We start from the raw sequence: 17,257 nt of genomic DNA on the forward strand, positions 1-17,257 counted from the left end.
ATGCACAGTATATTATTGATTTATTTTTATTTTTATTACATGCATTTTTGCTGTAAATAACGTAAGGAATTGAATCTGTCATTATACAATCCTTTGCTATACCCTAGGCAGCTTAACTTAACCAGAAGATGAAGGCTTAGTACATGTATTGGGAACATGCTTACCGGAGGAGAGAGCAGAGGGATAGCTTTACTGATACGTGGTTGCAGATTGGGGGTGTTATGTATTTCAATTGTGTATTTAGATACTTATTTTAATGCAACACTTTTTAACAAAAAGCTGGCACATTGTAAAATGCTTGCATGTTTAGTTTTTTTTTTAGACTTGGCTATCAGAAATATACATTGAACACACTTTTTGGAGAAGGTATATAGTTGTTAAGTAAATGTGTTTCTTTTAACTTTACCTGTAAAAGAGCTCAATGTTGGAATGTAGATAGAGTATTGACTTAAACATTTTTCTTACTCTTCAACCACTGGGATTTTGGTCTATGTATTTATTCTAATACATTAACCACTTCAGCTGGTGATCTGCAATTTTTAGCAGGACTGCAGCATTGCAGCGGACAAATCTGACACTAAATGACACTTTTTGGGGACCAGTGACATTAATACAGTGATTAGTGCTAATAAAATGCACTTTCACTGTACTTATGACACTGGCAGGGAAAGGGTTAACAACAGGGTTGATCAAAGGGTTAGATGTGTTCCCTATGAGTCTGTTCTTACTGTGTGGGGGATGGTTTAACTGTAGAAAGAAAGAGATCTGTGTTCCTGCTTAGCAGAAACACAAGATCTCCATCTTCCTTACAAGCATAACAGTTTAAAAACAAGCCCTTACAAATCCTTACAAGCAGAGCAATTTACATAGGCAGAACGCTCTTCTGTCTCTCTTAGAACGATCACTGTGTTTCCGGCAGACATCAGGTCACCTGATTGGCTCCCGCTGTGTGCAATCACAGAGGGAGTGGGGTTCCGGTGGGCGTGCACATGCCCCAGAGCCGAAGAAAGAAATCACTTAGAGCAGTGCTCGACAAAACCCGGTCGCCAGGTCGCATTGGCGACTAGAATCAGCGTCCTTGCGCCTGGGGCAGCATAGCTGGGGGTATCCCGTCTCCGTGGACCCCCCCCGCGCGATCGCGTCGGGCCGCGCCGCAGGCGGCCGGTAATTGAGCCCCCGGCTTTGAGGCCTTCTGTGATCCTATGGTTCCTTCTGGAATCTGGCGCCCTCTTGTGGTGGCCGTTGGAATTACAACCAACAATGCTAATGGGCCAGTCTTTCTCCATCCCTTTACTTAGAACCCCTAAACAAAACAAAAAAAAATAAAAAATACATATATATATATATATATATATATATATATATATATATATATATATATATATTATATTATATTATATTATATTATATATATATATATATATATATATATTTTTTTTTTTTATTATTTATTCTAACACCCTAGAGAGTAAAATGGTGGTCGTTGCAATACTGTCTGTCACACCATATTTGCACAGCGGACTTACAAGCGCACTTTTTTTGGGGAAACATTTTTTATTTAATAAAAAAAAAAAAGACAACAGTAAAGTTAGCCCAATTTTTTTTTTTTTATATTGTGAAAGATAATGTTACGCCGAGTAAATCGATACCCAACATGTCACGCTTCAAAATTGCGCCCGCTCATGGAATGGCGACAAACTTTTACCCTTTAAAATCTCCATAGGCGACGTTTAAAAAATTCTTCAGGTTGCACGTTTTGAGTTACAGAGGAGGTCTGGGGCTAGAATTATTGCTCTTACCTCACATGTGTGGTTTGAACACCGCTTTCCTATATGCGTTCGCTTCTGCACGCAAGCTTGGCAAGACAGGGCGCATTTAAAACAATTTTTTTTTCTTATTTTAACTTTTATTTTTATTTTTTTCACTGTTCTTTAAAAAAAAAAAAATGTGTGTCACTTTTATTCCTATTACAAGGAATGTAAAAATCCCTTGTAATAGAAAAAAGCATGACAGGTCCTCTTTTATATATGAGATCTGGGGTCAGAGAGACCTCACATCTCATATTTACACTAAAATGCAATTTAAAAATGTCCCTCTAAGAGCTATGGGCAATGACTTGGAGACAGGTGGGGGGCTGGGGGCTATCTTCCCCTCACTCGTCTCCATGTCAGGCCAGGGACAGGTCCAGATCGCCGTCACGGACCTGGCTCCTAACTTTTTTAGCTGGCTCCTAGATTCCAAGCAAATTTGTAAACCCCTGACTTAGAGGTACATGATTTTGCGCTTAAGGGTCACCCTGCCGCAATATATGTACGTGGAGCGGTCCTTAAGCAGTTAAGGTAGCTTTCATACTACATTGAAAAAAAAGTGTTAAAAATGCATATGCGTTTCCAGCAGTTTTATGATTGGCATGCACCTGTGAAACATGGACATGTGACTCAATAAACACACCTACTATGCAACCACAGAGTTTTTTTAAGTGTTTTTGACACAATTTCCAATCATTTCAGTGGCCTTTGGTCTTTCATCAAAGATGCAAAACACACCGCACCTGCAGTGATGTAAAGAGTCCCATAGGATTTAAAGGGAAATATTTTTATTGCGTTTTTCTTGCGTTTTTAGCAAGATAAAAAAGCATCAATGTGAAATGGCCCTTACTATTTAGATAATGTTTATTAAGTTTTTGTAGAGTGCATTAAAATAAAAATAACCTTCTTTGTACAGCAGCCAACCTCAGCCACCCTAATACTTTCCTGAGCCCCATCTCTATCCAGCCATGTCCACAAGGGCCTCGGCTATTCGTGACTCTCCCTCCTGATTGGCCGTGAAACAGCAGCAACTCCATTGGCTCCCGATGCTGTCAATCAAATTCAGTCAGCCAATGAGGAGAAAGAGGGGGGCAGGGCCGAACCGCAGCTCTGTTTCTGAATAGACACACTCAGCTGCAGCTTGGCTCGGGTGCCCCCATAGCAAGCTGCTTACTGTGGGGGCACTCATCAGGAGTAGAGACAAGGAGAGCAGAAGAGGAACCCGAGAAGAGGAGGATCCGGGCTGCTCTGTGCAAAAGGACTACACAGAGCAGGTACGTATAATGAGACTTTACAATCACTTTAATGGAATTACTCATGTGCAATGCATAAAACGAAATACATTACATGTACATTACACCTGAAATACATAGTTTACACAAAACATTCAGTTCTTTTTTTTTTTTTTTTACCTTGTGTAAAGTGTTGGAAATAGAAACTTGGGCCTGCTTTCAATCTTGCTTGCTTATGATGTCAGTGTTATGGTATGCTACACAAATTGCAATGCTAGAACAGATTCAGTAACGTGGATCCGGTTTTCATCTGCTTCCAATTGGCAAAAGAGACTATTAGTAATAAAAAAAAGAAAAGATAAGCTTTGGAATATTGCTTGTCTTCACATATTGCTCCACACAACAAAGTTGCATTGCAATAAATGTGACCATTTCACAGATAATTTGGAAGCTAAGATTAGCCAGAGCTAATAGGCTTTGATGAAAGGTTGTGCTGTTCATTTAGGTGAGTGTAATTTAAATGGATTATGGATAAACACGATTTGACTATGAGTACTGCTGCTAATTAGTTAGCAGTCGGAAATCTGTCATAAAAACATCATTTGTTAACAGGAAAGGTAAACCAATGCAATCTGAAGAAATAAAGTTGTCATAGCCAGGTAATATAATATGATATTGTTGCTTTTAAATTAACTTAAATGTAAGCATAAATTATTTTGTTTTATTATTTGAATACATTTGTTCTGAAGGGGGGTGTTTTATGTGGCGCTAACTAACATATCACTCAATGTGTAATATCAAAACAATACAGATAATATAGGTATATAAATAAGAAAATATAAAGAATTATATATAATACATTCATATAGTGCATAAAAAGTATTAAAACTAGTGCAACCCAGTAAAGTGCATCCACATATGTGGATATTTTTATCAATAAAGCGTATTAACTGTACTACTCATTGGAGGCCCCACTTACTCTCTTATATATGACACCGGAGTGCGGATATTGGAGGTGACAACTGATGGTCCAGAGGTTGTTTGTATAAGAGGTGGAAGATTGTTTCCCCACCACCCCTCAAGCGTGATCCGGTCCTTAGGGACCTGTATTAGAGGTGAGAGGCTTGGGGAAACAAGGGGTGCACCTAAAGCACTGAAGGTTTAAGGAACGGTGTATATCTCACTCACTATTCACTTTGCATGGATATCATCATCTGAGGAACTGATTGCACATGTTTTTGAGTGGACTGTTTACATTTTTATATATATTTTGTTTGCACTTTGCACTGGATTTTTCAACTTATCGGAATTTGTTAAAATAGTTTTTTTTTAAAAAATACCTCTTATGCGATTTGCACTTTTTGCACTTATGCATGGACTTATTGATTGATTCTACTTTGTTATATTGTTATGTTTGATGCACTTTATTATTGGTATTGATATTTAATGCACTTTACTGGGTTGCACTAGTTTTAATACTTTTTATGCACTATATGAATGTATTATATATAATTCTTTATATTTTCTTATTTATATACCTATATTATCTGTATTGTTTTGATATTACACATTTAGTGATATGTTAGTTAGCGCCACATAAAACACCCCCCCTTCATATTTGCTTTGTGAGTGTAGAGAACACTTTTATATGTGAGCTGCTTTCTATAGTTTATACCTAGTCCTTCTAGTGAGGTTGTGCGCAACAGGATTTATCAATTTTTTACAAATACATTTGTTTTACTTTCTCTATTAGAGCGTCTAACTAACATATATCTTTAAGACCCCTTTCACACCACACCGCCTTTGCGTCGGCGGTAAAACGCCGCTATTTTTGGCGTATTTGCGGCGCATTTCGGCCGCTAGCGGTGCACTTTTACCCCCGCTAGCGGCCGCAAAAGGGTTAAAACCCCGCAATAGCGGCGTTTTGCCGGCGGCATTACAGCGCTGCCCCATTGATTTCAATGGGGAGCAGCGGTGGAGGAGCGGTAAACGCACCGCTCCTTCACCACTCCAAAGAAGCTGCTGGCAGGACTTTTTTTCTGACGTCCTGCCAGCGCACCGCTGTAGTGTGAAAGCCCTCATGGGTCTTCATGGTGTCTTTGTCTCTTGTTGCGCCCCATACCTTTCTGTCTAAAAGGCAGTCTGATCAAAATTTGTCAAATAACCTGCCATTCGCGTGTCCCAGTCTTTGCCCCTAAAGTTCGCCATCTTATGGAAAAAAGAAAAAAAAAAGGGGGAGGGGGGAAAAAAGAAGGAAGGGACTATAATTCTATCCCTCCTACCCTCTATCTCCTCCTTGCATTGAAAAATCTACGCATATAGCCCAAAAATAGGGGCTTAATATTTCTTATAGTATATAACTCAAGAATTAAATTATAATCTTTCAATGGGGACACTAGTTCAGATGGCCTGGAGGTCCCCTAAGGGATTCCCTTAATTTGCAGAGATTTCTCTCGCTTCCTATTTTGGCTATAGGACAGCAAGTAAAGGTAAATCTCCCCAATGGGGCACAGGTGGCAAACAAATAAACCAGGGGTTACAACCCTCCCTCCCTAGAGAAAAAAAACTTTTGCTAATAGTTCAATTTGGGGTATTAACAGCTTAACAGATTTAATAGCTTAAAGCATGATTTTTGGCGATGTTTACCAACAATTTTTTTTCTACTGTTTAATGCAAAATTGTAATTATTATTATTATTTTTTAATAAATTGCACTTTATTTAGCACATGCGATAATTTTTGCAAGTGAGTAATGTGACAGCATTATCACATGCAGTAAATGTTAGTGAATTGACCCCTTGGTTCTTTATTTATACCTGTCATCTTTTGGAGAACAACTGAAATGTTAGTTCTAAAGTGGGAAAGGAGTAGAGATGACTAGGAAAACATATTATCTTCATTCTCATAGCCCTTGTACACACGGTAGGAAATTCCGACGTAAAATGTCCGATCAGACCACGTTGTCGGATAATCCGACCGTGTGTGGGCTCCATCGGACTGTTTCCGTCACAATGTCCGACCAACAAAGTTTGAGAGCTGGATATAAAATTTTCCGACAACATGATCCGATCAGACCTTGTCCGATTGTTTGTAGAGAATTCTGATTGGACAAAGTACCACACATGCTCAGATCAAATTACGAGACCAAAGCTATTGGCTACTAGCCTGAACGTAGTCCCGTCGTAATGAACGTCATCACATTCTGAACGATCGGATTTTCTGACAACTTTGTCCTACCGTGTGTATGCAACACCAGTTTCGGACAAAATCCATCAGAAAAAATCAGACGGATTTTGCTGTCGAAATGTCCGACCGTGTGTACAAGGGCTTATACCTGCACTTTGAATCTTGTGTGGTGCTTTAATAATGCAAAGCCATTCAGGTAAAGCCAAGGCACGCCAGGAGGCTTTAGATTTGAGATCCTCTGAAAAAACACTTAAATCTTTAAAGAAAGCAATTCTCTCAGTTCTGGATAAAGCAGTCATATTCAAGAGGGAATACTGTCAGTATCCAGCACAGTTTACACAGCAAAGTAAGTTGCCTTATAGGTATAAAGTGTCTTTAAGGCCTGATTCACACCTATTCATTTTTCAGTGCGTTTTCAGTTTTGCAGAAACACACTATAGTCTATTTAACATGGTTTCCTATGGGTGTAGTTCATATCTGTGCATTTTATGGAAAGGGGCAGGTTTTTATTAACTCTCCTAATCTAGCAATTAACTTCCCTGGACAGATCCACACAGGAACGCTCTTTTTTGTCCATTCAAGGTTCAACAAAATCCCTAAAGAAGAGGTTTTTTTCTGACCCCGAAACGCGCTGGCTGTTTTTGTTACAAATGAAAAAATTAATTTGGACTCTTTTATCCTATGGTCTGGTACTCCATCCATTTGTGCATGTTTTTTTGTTTTTTGTTTTCTACTGGGATATCCACTGGACACTAACCTTGCCTAATATGAGCAGTCTAGTTTGAACAAGTGAGCTTTTCAAATGTTTTTGCCCTCACTACTTTGTATGAACTTATATGAAAGGCCCAGCATCTCTTGGATGCTTATTTTTCATTGAAAAATACAGTATATTATATGGGTTTAAAGAGATCCTGTCACCAGACCATTAATTTTGTCAAAAATCTTCCCATACGATTATCTGTTATTTTATTATATATTTGTGCATGTTTATTACCAGTAAAAGATTTTAGACTCCCGTTAGGTGCCACCATCTTGGATGTGATATCAGCACCACCAGACACAAAGCTGCCAGTCTAGTTGCACTGTATATTATTCATCTTCACTCCTCCCCTGGAAGCTACATTGAAAGTTATGATGGGCCCAATTGGCTTTTATTTTCACCTGGTAATCATGCAAATTACATACGTACTGTCTCTGGGCAAATACAGTGTGGATGCCTTTGCATGTTGCTGTTATTATTTTTTCTTAATGTTATTTGTTGGGCAAATGGAAGCCAGGAATTAGCAGAGAGGTGGTGTACAATGAAATGTTGGTAAGGTGGATGAGTCTGGTAGCAGCATTCATTATAGATTGAAGGGGGGATATTCTGTGTGAACGTAGACCAACAAGGAGGGACTATCATGGTTATGCAGTAATCTTCCTCTGTTTGCTCACCTCTCCTCATGTGTACAGACTAAGAGGCCAGCCACTTCCACCTGGTGGTTTTTATAGCCTCTCCTCTAAGCATGGCTACACCCCAGGCCCTATCAGGGAACCCTATATTAACTTGTGCACTGCAAGCCAGGGGTGCTGATCAACCATTGTGTATCCATTGTGTGTTTGGCTTCCTGTTCCCTGCTTGCCGTGTGCTCTACGTTTGTCTTTGTTACCGACATTGGCGTGTTCTCAACGATTCCTGTCTGCTTGTGACCTTGACCTTTTGGCATGTCCCCGACCATCCCTGTCTGCCTGTGACCCTGAACCTTTGGCGTGTTCATTGTTCTTCCTATCTTCTAGTTGCCCTGACCGCTGCCTTATCCCCTTACTATCCTTGTCGTTCCAGCCTGCTGCTTCCTTCTCCTGTAGTCTACTGTGAGCGTGAGCTGTGAGACCCTAGGGGCCGTGACCTGGAGCCAGACTGCAGCAAAGTCCATCCTCATCACAGGAGGCTCTGGCGAACACTTGCTGGCTCTTAGACTCTGCGCCCTGGGGAATCTATGCTCCAGCTCCCATTGGGATCTGTGTTAGTGATCCTGTAGATCTGTGTCCTGAATCTCCCTGAGTACAATCCGCAGCAGTCAGTCCTAAGGTCCACTACTTAGTGGTGCACTTCCGACTCCTACGGAGTGCATCTGTCACCTGGTCTCAGGTGACCTGACAGGGACCTGCAATAGTTTGGTGAGAGCAGGGTAAAGGTGACCATAGATGGGTAAAATCTCAAAGATTTTTAGATAAAAGAAGGCTCTAAGTAAGTTAGTTCTGTTCAACCTTTTCATTGAATTGAGTCATGTGATAGCTGATGTTTGTTAATCCCTTAAAAAGGGTGTAGGAGGCGGTAAACTTATTTCCTAGCTATAAGCCACTCATTTACAGGATGTGACTTGTTGCATCTGCCCTTCTTACAGACCAACAAATATATATTGTAGGTGAGGCCTAGGAGGGTAAAAAATGTTGTACTTTGGAGAGGAAAGATGTTTCGGAAAGTCAATTGGAATCTTGTTCGGTTCCCCTACATAGGCTTCCCTTGAGACACCAGATGTCCAGTGTACTAATAATGGATTTCCTGGATTGAAATCAAAAGTGTATTTCCTACCATGCCAGTTTGAAAATTGTACTGTTTATTCCCAAAGAAGGTGAGCCTTTGGTGGCTTTTTGGTGTTATTCAAAGTGGATTCCTGATTAGCCGAGTGAAAGAATGTAAGCTGGGCCAGTACACAGTTGGGCCATAGGCTGTTGAATGGGTGCAACTTCTGATAAATGACATGGGTAATGGTGGACAGGGTCATAAATACAAGGTACACAGTGTTTACCTGGTTGAGACTGGAGTGGTGGTGGTCAAGGGGAGAGGTTGTCCTCTTGGAGATGAAGAGCAGACCCCTTTATGGAACACACGTCAGGTGATCTGGCCTCCCATGTTATATGGGCCCCAGATGTTCAGCTAGACTGTTAGAGCCATGATCTTGAACCACAGAGAATTGCAAGGCCTTGCAACATGGGTACCTCTGACCACTTATGGATCAGTGCTGTGGTGGATGGTGTAGCAGAGGGTTTCTAGCCCACGATCAATTAGCGGACCTCCAGCTGTTGCAAAACTACAAGTCCCATCATGCCTCTGCCTTGGGGGTCATGCTTGTGACTATCAGAGTCTTGCTATGCCTCATGGGAATTGTAGTTCTACAACAGCTGGAGGTCCGCTAATTGCATATCCCTGACATATACGGTGCGTAGTTGGGTCAGATATATTTCCTGATATTTTACTGTGGACACTATAAGACTTATAGATTTTTTTAACGTCAAATAACATAAAAAACATGAGCACAGTTCAAGAATATTATTCTTCCATTAACTGCAGGAAGCGTACTCCTCACTGTAGTCACTTTGTATGTGCATAGGGGCCTCTGTATTGTTGGATCTGTTACGCTGGTGCGTAATCATTTTTCATGTATTGTGGCTGTCGTCTTTGTACTATTTCTGGCAAGCCATCATACTTCGTCTAAACACTTAAACAAATGTCTTGTTTGACTGCTTACATTAACATTTCATATGTATTTTTTAAACAAACTTTGTCTATGCGTATGATGTTAAGAAAAATAAATGCATTTTTAGTTCAATAGATATATTGAAAAATCCAAGTAATTTGCTATGGCCACAGCTTGAACGCCAGCCACGTTTTATATCAGATAACTTATAATTCACTTTAGCTTGCACTGTGTTGGACAACAAAACACAGATTTGCAATGGCAATTTAAATAACGGTCTAAAAAACTGTGTTTTTGTATACTCCTACAAATATAGCATATTTATTGTTTTCATTTTTCTTTTATTGTAAATTTTCACTAGAAATAGCTGTAGTACTTTAAATCATAACATGCCAAGCTAGTCTTTGTTAAGTAGGGCATGCTGAGACCAGTAGTTATACATCACCTGACATGTAACTGAAGTTTTCTCTCCACCTTTGCTATTTACAGTGTTGTTTATATTGCTTTTAAAAATTAAAGCGAGAATTAATGTAATTTGTGTATAGAATTTCATGACCTCTTTTGGGAAGAGTCATGGTACCTAATTTCATTTGCAGATGGAATAAGTTGTGGGTACTGCCAAGTCCAGAGTTACCAGAAAGCGTGTGTCTGAAGCAATCTAAGACTTTAAAAACACTACAAACATATATATATTAGGGTGTTAAAGCAGAACTAAACTGTATCCTAGCATCACTAATTGAAAATGCTATTTAATAAAATTTTACTATATAGAGCAAACTCACCCATCCTTCAAAGTCTCCATGCTTTATTTTGTTGAAAAATCACTTTCAAAAACACCCCCCCCCCTAGCATTTTCTATCCGTGGCCATCTTGAATAAGGGCAGATTGATGTAGCATTTACTTTCTGGAATCCATCTGCCCTTAACTCAGACATGCAGGCAGCAGGGTGCGCTTACCTGAAAAAGCTCTCCTTCAGATGAAATAAAAATTGTCCATGAAGATTAATGGGATGTATAATATCATTTTGGCCTAGGCCAGAAACCAGGGAAGCAACTAGAGAGCTATATTAAAAAAAATATGTACAATAAGTAAATAGAAAATACCTTCCTATACATTTAATAATGCTAACAGCAAGGATTAAACATTATCAATGTTGATTGAGAGAGTTTACTTTCACTTTATTAATGGTATGGTGTAAGGAAAATGGAAATGTTTCAGCTTGAAACTTGAAAATAACATTTTTTTTTAAGAGTATTTTTCTTCTTCATTATATTGACATAAGTAGTATTGGTAGCATTCATTTTAGTAATAAGGGCTGTATTATTGCAAGATTCAGGGACACCAGCACAGATTTCCCTGCCAATAGATTTCCAAGTAATGGAGCTTGAGTTGTGGGGCTGTAAAAGACCTTCTGAACAGAATCAATATGTTGGAGATCACACTTGTTCCCTGGCCCCATGTGACAGCAGTAGGCCAATCATGAGGCACCTATCCCTCGGGAGGACAAAATGTACAGATGTACATGTATGGCCCCTCAAGACTACACTTTTCAGCTCTACACTAGCAGTAGATCAGTATGTGTTTCAAAAAAAGCCTGGGAGGGAGACAACTGCTCGCTCTCAGTAAGGCCACGACCCTCTGCAGTATCTCAAGCAGGTAAAAGCAGTCCTGTCAGTCCATCATGAATGCTGCCTCCAGACTTGTCAACCTTCAGTGTCTGCTATCCCTCTCTGCCAATCCCTTAATTCGCTGCCACTCTCCCAACTCAGCCCCCAACTACATAACTAACCTAGTCTCGAAATACCAACAAATTATTCTCCTCATTCCTCCTAAAATCTCCTGCTCTCTAGCTCCCCTGTCACCTTCTTCCATGCTCGCCTCCAGGATTTTTCCTAAGCCTCTCTCATCCTATGGAACTCCCTATCCCAATTTGTCCGGCTATCTCCCACTCTGTCCACATTTAGACAATCCCTGCATACCCTTCTCTTTAGAGAAGCCTATCCCACCTCCACCTAACAAATGTATTTCCACTTTCTCCATCAGCTCATCCCCCACAATTACTACCTTTTGTATCACTTGACCTTCTATTTTTGGTTGTAAGCTTTAACAAGCAGGTCCCTCTGATTCCTTCTGCTATATAAATCCTGTATAATATTAATAATGTGGTTAACATCTTCTTTCCTTCTTCTAAACTGTACATGGATGGGAACCTTAACATTTTTTAAAGGACATTTTTATTGTTTGTGAATGAACATTCCTAGATTGTAAGCTCTAACGAGCAGGGCCCTCTGATTCCCCCTGTCTTGAATTGTATTGTGTTGTAATGTTTACCCTAATGTTGTAAAGTGCTGCGTAAACTGTTGGTGCTATATAAATCCTGTATAATAATAATAATAATAACAAAACAATAGACAACATACATTTGAACAAAGAAAAGGCACACATCAGGTGTTCATTAATGATCGAACAATGCTACAACCTACCAACATCCCACTTCAGAAAAGAATATAGTCAGACAGAGCATATATATTAAACAATACGTGAACATTGAACAGAAACATCAGAAATAAAGATCTGCACTGATTGTACTGTACTCTACAGATAAATCTATTCTTCAATTATGCTATTACGTATTTCATCATTAGCTTACGTGTTATTTTGAGTATCAGGAATTAACATAATGCAAAGAATATGAGGTGAATTATATAGAGGATATTACCCTATAGGTTAAGTAAATTGTATTTCCAACCAGGGAGTTTGTCAATTTTTTTTCAGGCACCCATGGGCCAACCTTACATTTTTAGATCCCTAAGCCCTTGTACACACGGTCGGACATTCCAACAACCAAATCCGTCTGATTTTTTCCGACAGACTTTGTCCGAAACTGTTGCACACACACGGTCGGACAAAGTTGTCGGAAAATCCAATCATTCAGAATGTCGTGACGTTATTTCGTTACGACGGGACTACGTTCAGGCTAGTAGCCAATAGCTTTGGTGTAGGAATTTGATCTGAGCATGCGTGGCACTTTGTCCGATCGGAATTCTCTACACATGATCGGACAAAGTCCGATCGGATCATGTTGTTGGAAAATTTTACTGACAAGTTGGAAAACTTGGTCCGTTGGATACTCCGATGGAAACAGTCCGATGGAGACCACACACAGTCGGATTATCTGACAAAACGGTCCAATCGGACACATTCCGTCGGAATCTCCGACCGTGTATACAAGGGCTTAGATATTTATTTTTGGTAAATGTAGTACTTTATATTTTCACCAAGTATAATGTGTATAAAATGTAAATATTAGTTCTTGTTTTACAATGATGATTAGCCCCAGTAGGTTCCTAGTATCTGCTACTGTCTCGACATTACCAGCAATAGAACTCTGTGTTAGCAAACGTGAGTAATGAGGACAAATCAAAAGTCACATCTCTGGCATTCTTACAATATTCTTTTGTCTAATTTGTGTTATTTAAAGCTTGAGATGGGATTATTGGGTCACAACTGATTAGAACTTATCTGGATCTTTTTGACAATATGGTTCAGTGCTGTGCCTTTAGTAGACTTTTGTTGGAACATTGGAAGAAAGTAATAAATGTTTTTTGAAACAATTAGCATTTTAACACAATGCACTATACAAAATCTCAGCTGACTTGTTTTCTTTATTTTTCTTTAGGGTGATTTTACATGGAACAGCATGTCTGGGCGCACCGTCCGTCTGAAATCAGTTCCCATACAGAGTCTTTCTGAACTGGAGCGTGCACGGCTGCAGGAAGTTGCATTTTATCGTCTGCAGCAAGATTTTGACTTAAGCTGTCAGATCACTATTCCCAAAGGTAAGGGCATACTTTGATGATTTTTCATGGTAGCTGAGTGCTTTTTCTTACAGACTGTGTTCTGTTATCACCAAAATCTTTATTAGTTCAGAATTTCAGTGGTTTGGTTGTTCTCCAAACTCTCAGGTGGAATGTTTAAAGAAGAACGAAAACCAAAGTAAGGAGTAGCTAGTTTATGAAGTGTGTGCTTTTTTTTGTGCTTACAGTCTATGTATTACTAGTGTATTCTCTATTATAATAAAGCTCAACTCCAAAAAGGCATAAAAAAAAAGTTAGTTATGCTTCAGTAAAAAACATTATTAACACATATCAAAAGCTTTTTTTCATTTTGGATGGCGTAAGGGAGTGTTAAAATCAATGTAAATTTTTTTTGTCATCTCATCTTTGTCTCATTAGGGAGATTTTCCTTCACTTACTGTCTTGTCGACTCATGTTTTCAATGTGAGAGGAATCCCTTCTTAAGCCTCATACACACGATCAGATTGTTGGCCAATAAAGTGTCAGACTTTTGTCTGAAGGGCGTGTGCCAGGAACTTGTCTTGCATACAAACGGTACACAATTGTCGGCCAACAAACACGCAGTGACGTACTACATGGAATTTTAGCTCTTGAGTGCCACCCTTTGGGCCCCTTCAGCTAATGTACAGTTTGGCGATCACTGATTCCGAGCATGCGTGTTTGTACTTTGGACTTTTGTGTGACAGACTTGTGTACATGCGATAGGAAAATCTGATAACAGATCGTTGTCCACTGAAAATTTACTAGCTTGCCATCCAACATTTGTTGGTGGAAAGTTGGATATCAATTGTCTGATGGAGCGTACTAATGGTCGGATTTTAGGCAAATAGTCTGTCATCACACAATTCCCTGCTGAGAATCCGATCGTGTGTACGAGGCTTTAGAGAGTTGTTGGAACAAGCATCACTAATTGAAAGATTTCTCTATTTCTGTTCTGATTACAACTCAGATTTTTAGATTTACCCTCACTTTAATTTTCCATGATATTGACGATCAGAACAATTTGAGAGAATAAGCCTTGCTAACAAGAATACATAGCAATACAATCCTGACAATGGTTCTAACCTTTAGCCAAACTCTTGTGTTGTGTGAAGTCTCTGCAGCAAGCAATGAGCTCAGAACCGACATCAGTCAAACAGAGGAGAGCAAAGGGGGTGGATCCAGACTCCCATTGTCGGCATAACACTCCAGGAAAGTCTGTAGACCTTCCATGGGTAATTAAAGGATAAATCCACCCTAACAATAAAATTGCTACATCTACAGACATCCGTGATCTCACATTAACCTATCTAGCCCTATAAAGAAGAAATCAGTATACATACCTTTTTCGAAGTTGATCTGGTCTCCAGCGGTGGAAGCTCTGCAGAGGACGCAGCCGATGACGGTTGTGAACTTAACCACTTCAGCTCCGGACCAATAAACACCTTAAGGACCAGAGGTCTTTTTGCAATTTCGCACTGCGCTGCTTTAACTGGTAATTGCGCGGTCATGCAATATTGCACCCAAACGGAATTTGCGTCCTTTTCTTCCCACAAATAGAGCTTTCTTTTGATGGTATTTGATTGCTTCTGCGATTTTTTTTTTTTTGCGATATAAATGGAAAAAGAGCGAAAATTTAAAAAAAAAAAGATATTTTCTTCTTTTTGTTATAAGAAAAATCGAATAAACAAAATTTTAATCATACATTGAGGGCAAAATTTATTCAGCCACATGTCTTTAGTAAAAAAAATGTCAATAAGCGTATATTTTTTGGTTTGCGCAAAAGTTATAGCGTCTACAAACTAGAGTACATTTTCTGGAATTTACACAGCTTTTAATTTATGACTGCCGATCTCATTTCTTGAGGTGCTAAAATGGCAGGGCAGTACAAATCCCCCCCAAATGACCCCATTTTGGAAAGTAGACACCCCAAGGAAATTGCTGATGGGTATGTTGAGCCCATTGAATATTTATTTTTTTTGTCCTAAGGGATTGAATAATGACAAAAAAAAAAAAAAAAATTTTTTACAAAAAGTTGTCACTAAATGATATATTGCTCACACATGCCATGGTTATATGTGGAATTGCACCCCAAAATATATTCCGCTACTTCTCCCGAGTATGAGGATACCACATGTGTGGGACTTTTTGGGAGTCTAGTCGCGCACGGCACCCCGAAAACCAATCACCACCTTCAGGATTTCTAAGGGTGCAAATTTTTGATTTAACTCCTCACTACCTATCACAGTTTCGAAGGCCATAAAATGCCAAAATAGCACAAAACCCCCCAAAATGACCCCATTTTGGAAAGTAGACACCCCAAGCTATTTACTGAGAGGCATGTTGAGTCCATGGAATATTTTATATTTTGCCACAAGTTGCGGGAATATTACAAACTTTTTTTTTTTGCACCAAGTTGTCACTAAATTATATATTGCTCACACATGCTATAGGCATATGTGAAATGACACCCCAAAATACATTCTGCTGCTTCTCCTGAGTACGGGGATACCACATGTGTGGGACTTTTTGGGAGTCTAGTCGCGCACGGCACCCCGAAAACCAATCACCACCTTCAGGATTTCTAAGGGTGCAAATTTTTGATTTAACTCCTCACTACCTATCACAGTTTCGAAGGCCATAAAATGCCAAAATAGCACAAAACCCCCCCAAATGACCCCATTTTGGAAAGTAGACACCCCAAGCTATTTACTGAGAGGCATGTTGAGTCCATGGAATATTTTATATTTTGCCAAAAGTTGCGGGAATATTACAAACTTTTTTTTTTTTTGCACAAAGTTGTCACTAAATGATATATTGCTCACACATGCTATGGGCAGAAGTCAAATTACACCCCAAAATAAATTCTGCTGCTTCTCCCGAGTACGGGGATACCACATGTGGGGGACTTTTTGGGAGCCTAGCCACGTACGGGACCCCGAAAATCAAGCACTGCCTTCCGGATTTGAATATAAAATGCTACCAAAAAACCTGTTAGCGATGGCAGGGATGAGGCCTGACTCTGCGATCGCTGCAGTTATGTGTTTAGTGTTTTGTAAGTGACAGTGATCGATCGATACTGCACTTGGGTGGGCTGGGCAGAGGGGCAAAACGCAGGTGCTAGCAGGTATTTGGGCTGATCCCGCTAACAATGCGTTTTTTTGGAACCCTAAACTGCTTTTTGTTATAAGAAAAATCGAATAAACAAAATTTTAGTCATACATTGAGGGCAAAATTTATTCAGCCACATGTCTTTAGTAAAAAAAATGTCAATAAGCGTATATTTTTTGGTTTGCGCAAAAGTTATAGCGTCTACAAACTAGAGTACATTTTCTGGAATTTACACAGCTTTTAATTTATGACTGCCGATCTCATTTCTTGAGGTGCTAAAATGGCAGGGCAGTACAAATCCCCCCCAAATGACCCCATTTTGGAAAGTAGACACCCCAAGGAAATTGCTGATGGGTATGTTGAGCCCATTGAATATTTATTTTTTTTGTCCTAAGGGATTGAATAATGACAAAAAAAAATAAAAATTTTTTTACAAAAAGTTGTCACTAAATGATATATTGCTCACACATGCCATGGTTATATGTGGAATTGCACCCCAAAATATATTCCGCTACTTCTCCCGAGTATGGGGATACCACATGTGTGGGACTTTTTGGGAGTCTAGTCGCGCACGGCACCCCGAAAACCAATCACCACCTTCAGGATTTCTAAGGGTGCAAATTTTTG

The 17,257-nt window shown here is 39.5% G+C and overlaps 1 protein-coding gene across 2 annotated transcripts in view; it reads left to right on the forward strand.

The window, feature by feature from the left end:
- Positions 1-17,257, forward strand: part of ARHGAP6 (Rho GTPase activating protein 6) — a 368,137-nt gene that overhangs the window by 209,173 nt on the left and 141,707 nt on the right. For both annotated transcript variants that reach the window (XM_077482552.1, XM_077482553.1), the window contains exon 2: positions 13,363-13,522. In XM_077482552.1, the coding sequence (XP_077338678.1) occupies positions 13,363-13,522 (160 nt within the window). The remainder of the gene's footprint in view (positions 1-13,362; positions 13,523-17,257) is intronic.

The sequence above is a fragment of the Lithobates pipiens genome, unplaced genomic scaffold, assembly GCF_037356315.1.
Source record: "Lithobates pipiens isolate NorthernLeopardFrog02 unplaced genomic scaffold, aLitPip1_a1.2 Scaffold_16, whole genome shotgun sequence".
In the NCBI taxonomy this organism is placed as follows: domain Eukaryota; kingdom Metazoa; phylum Chordata; class Amphibia; order Anura; family Ranidae; genus Lithobates; species Lithobates pipiens.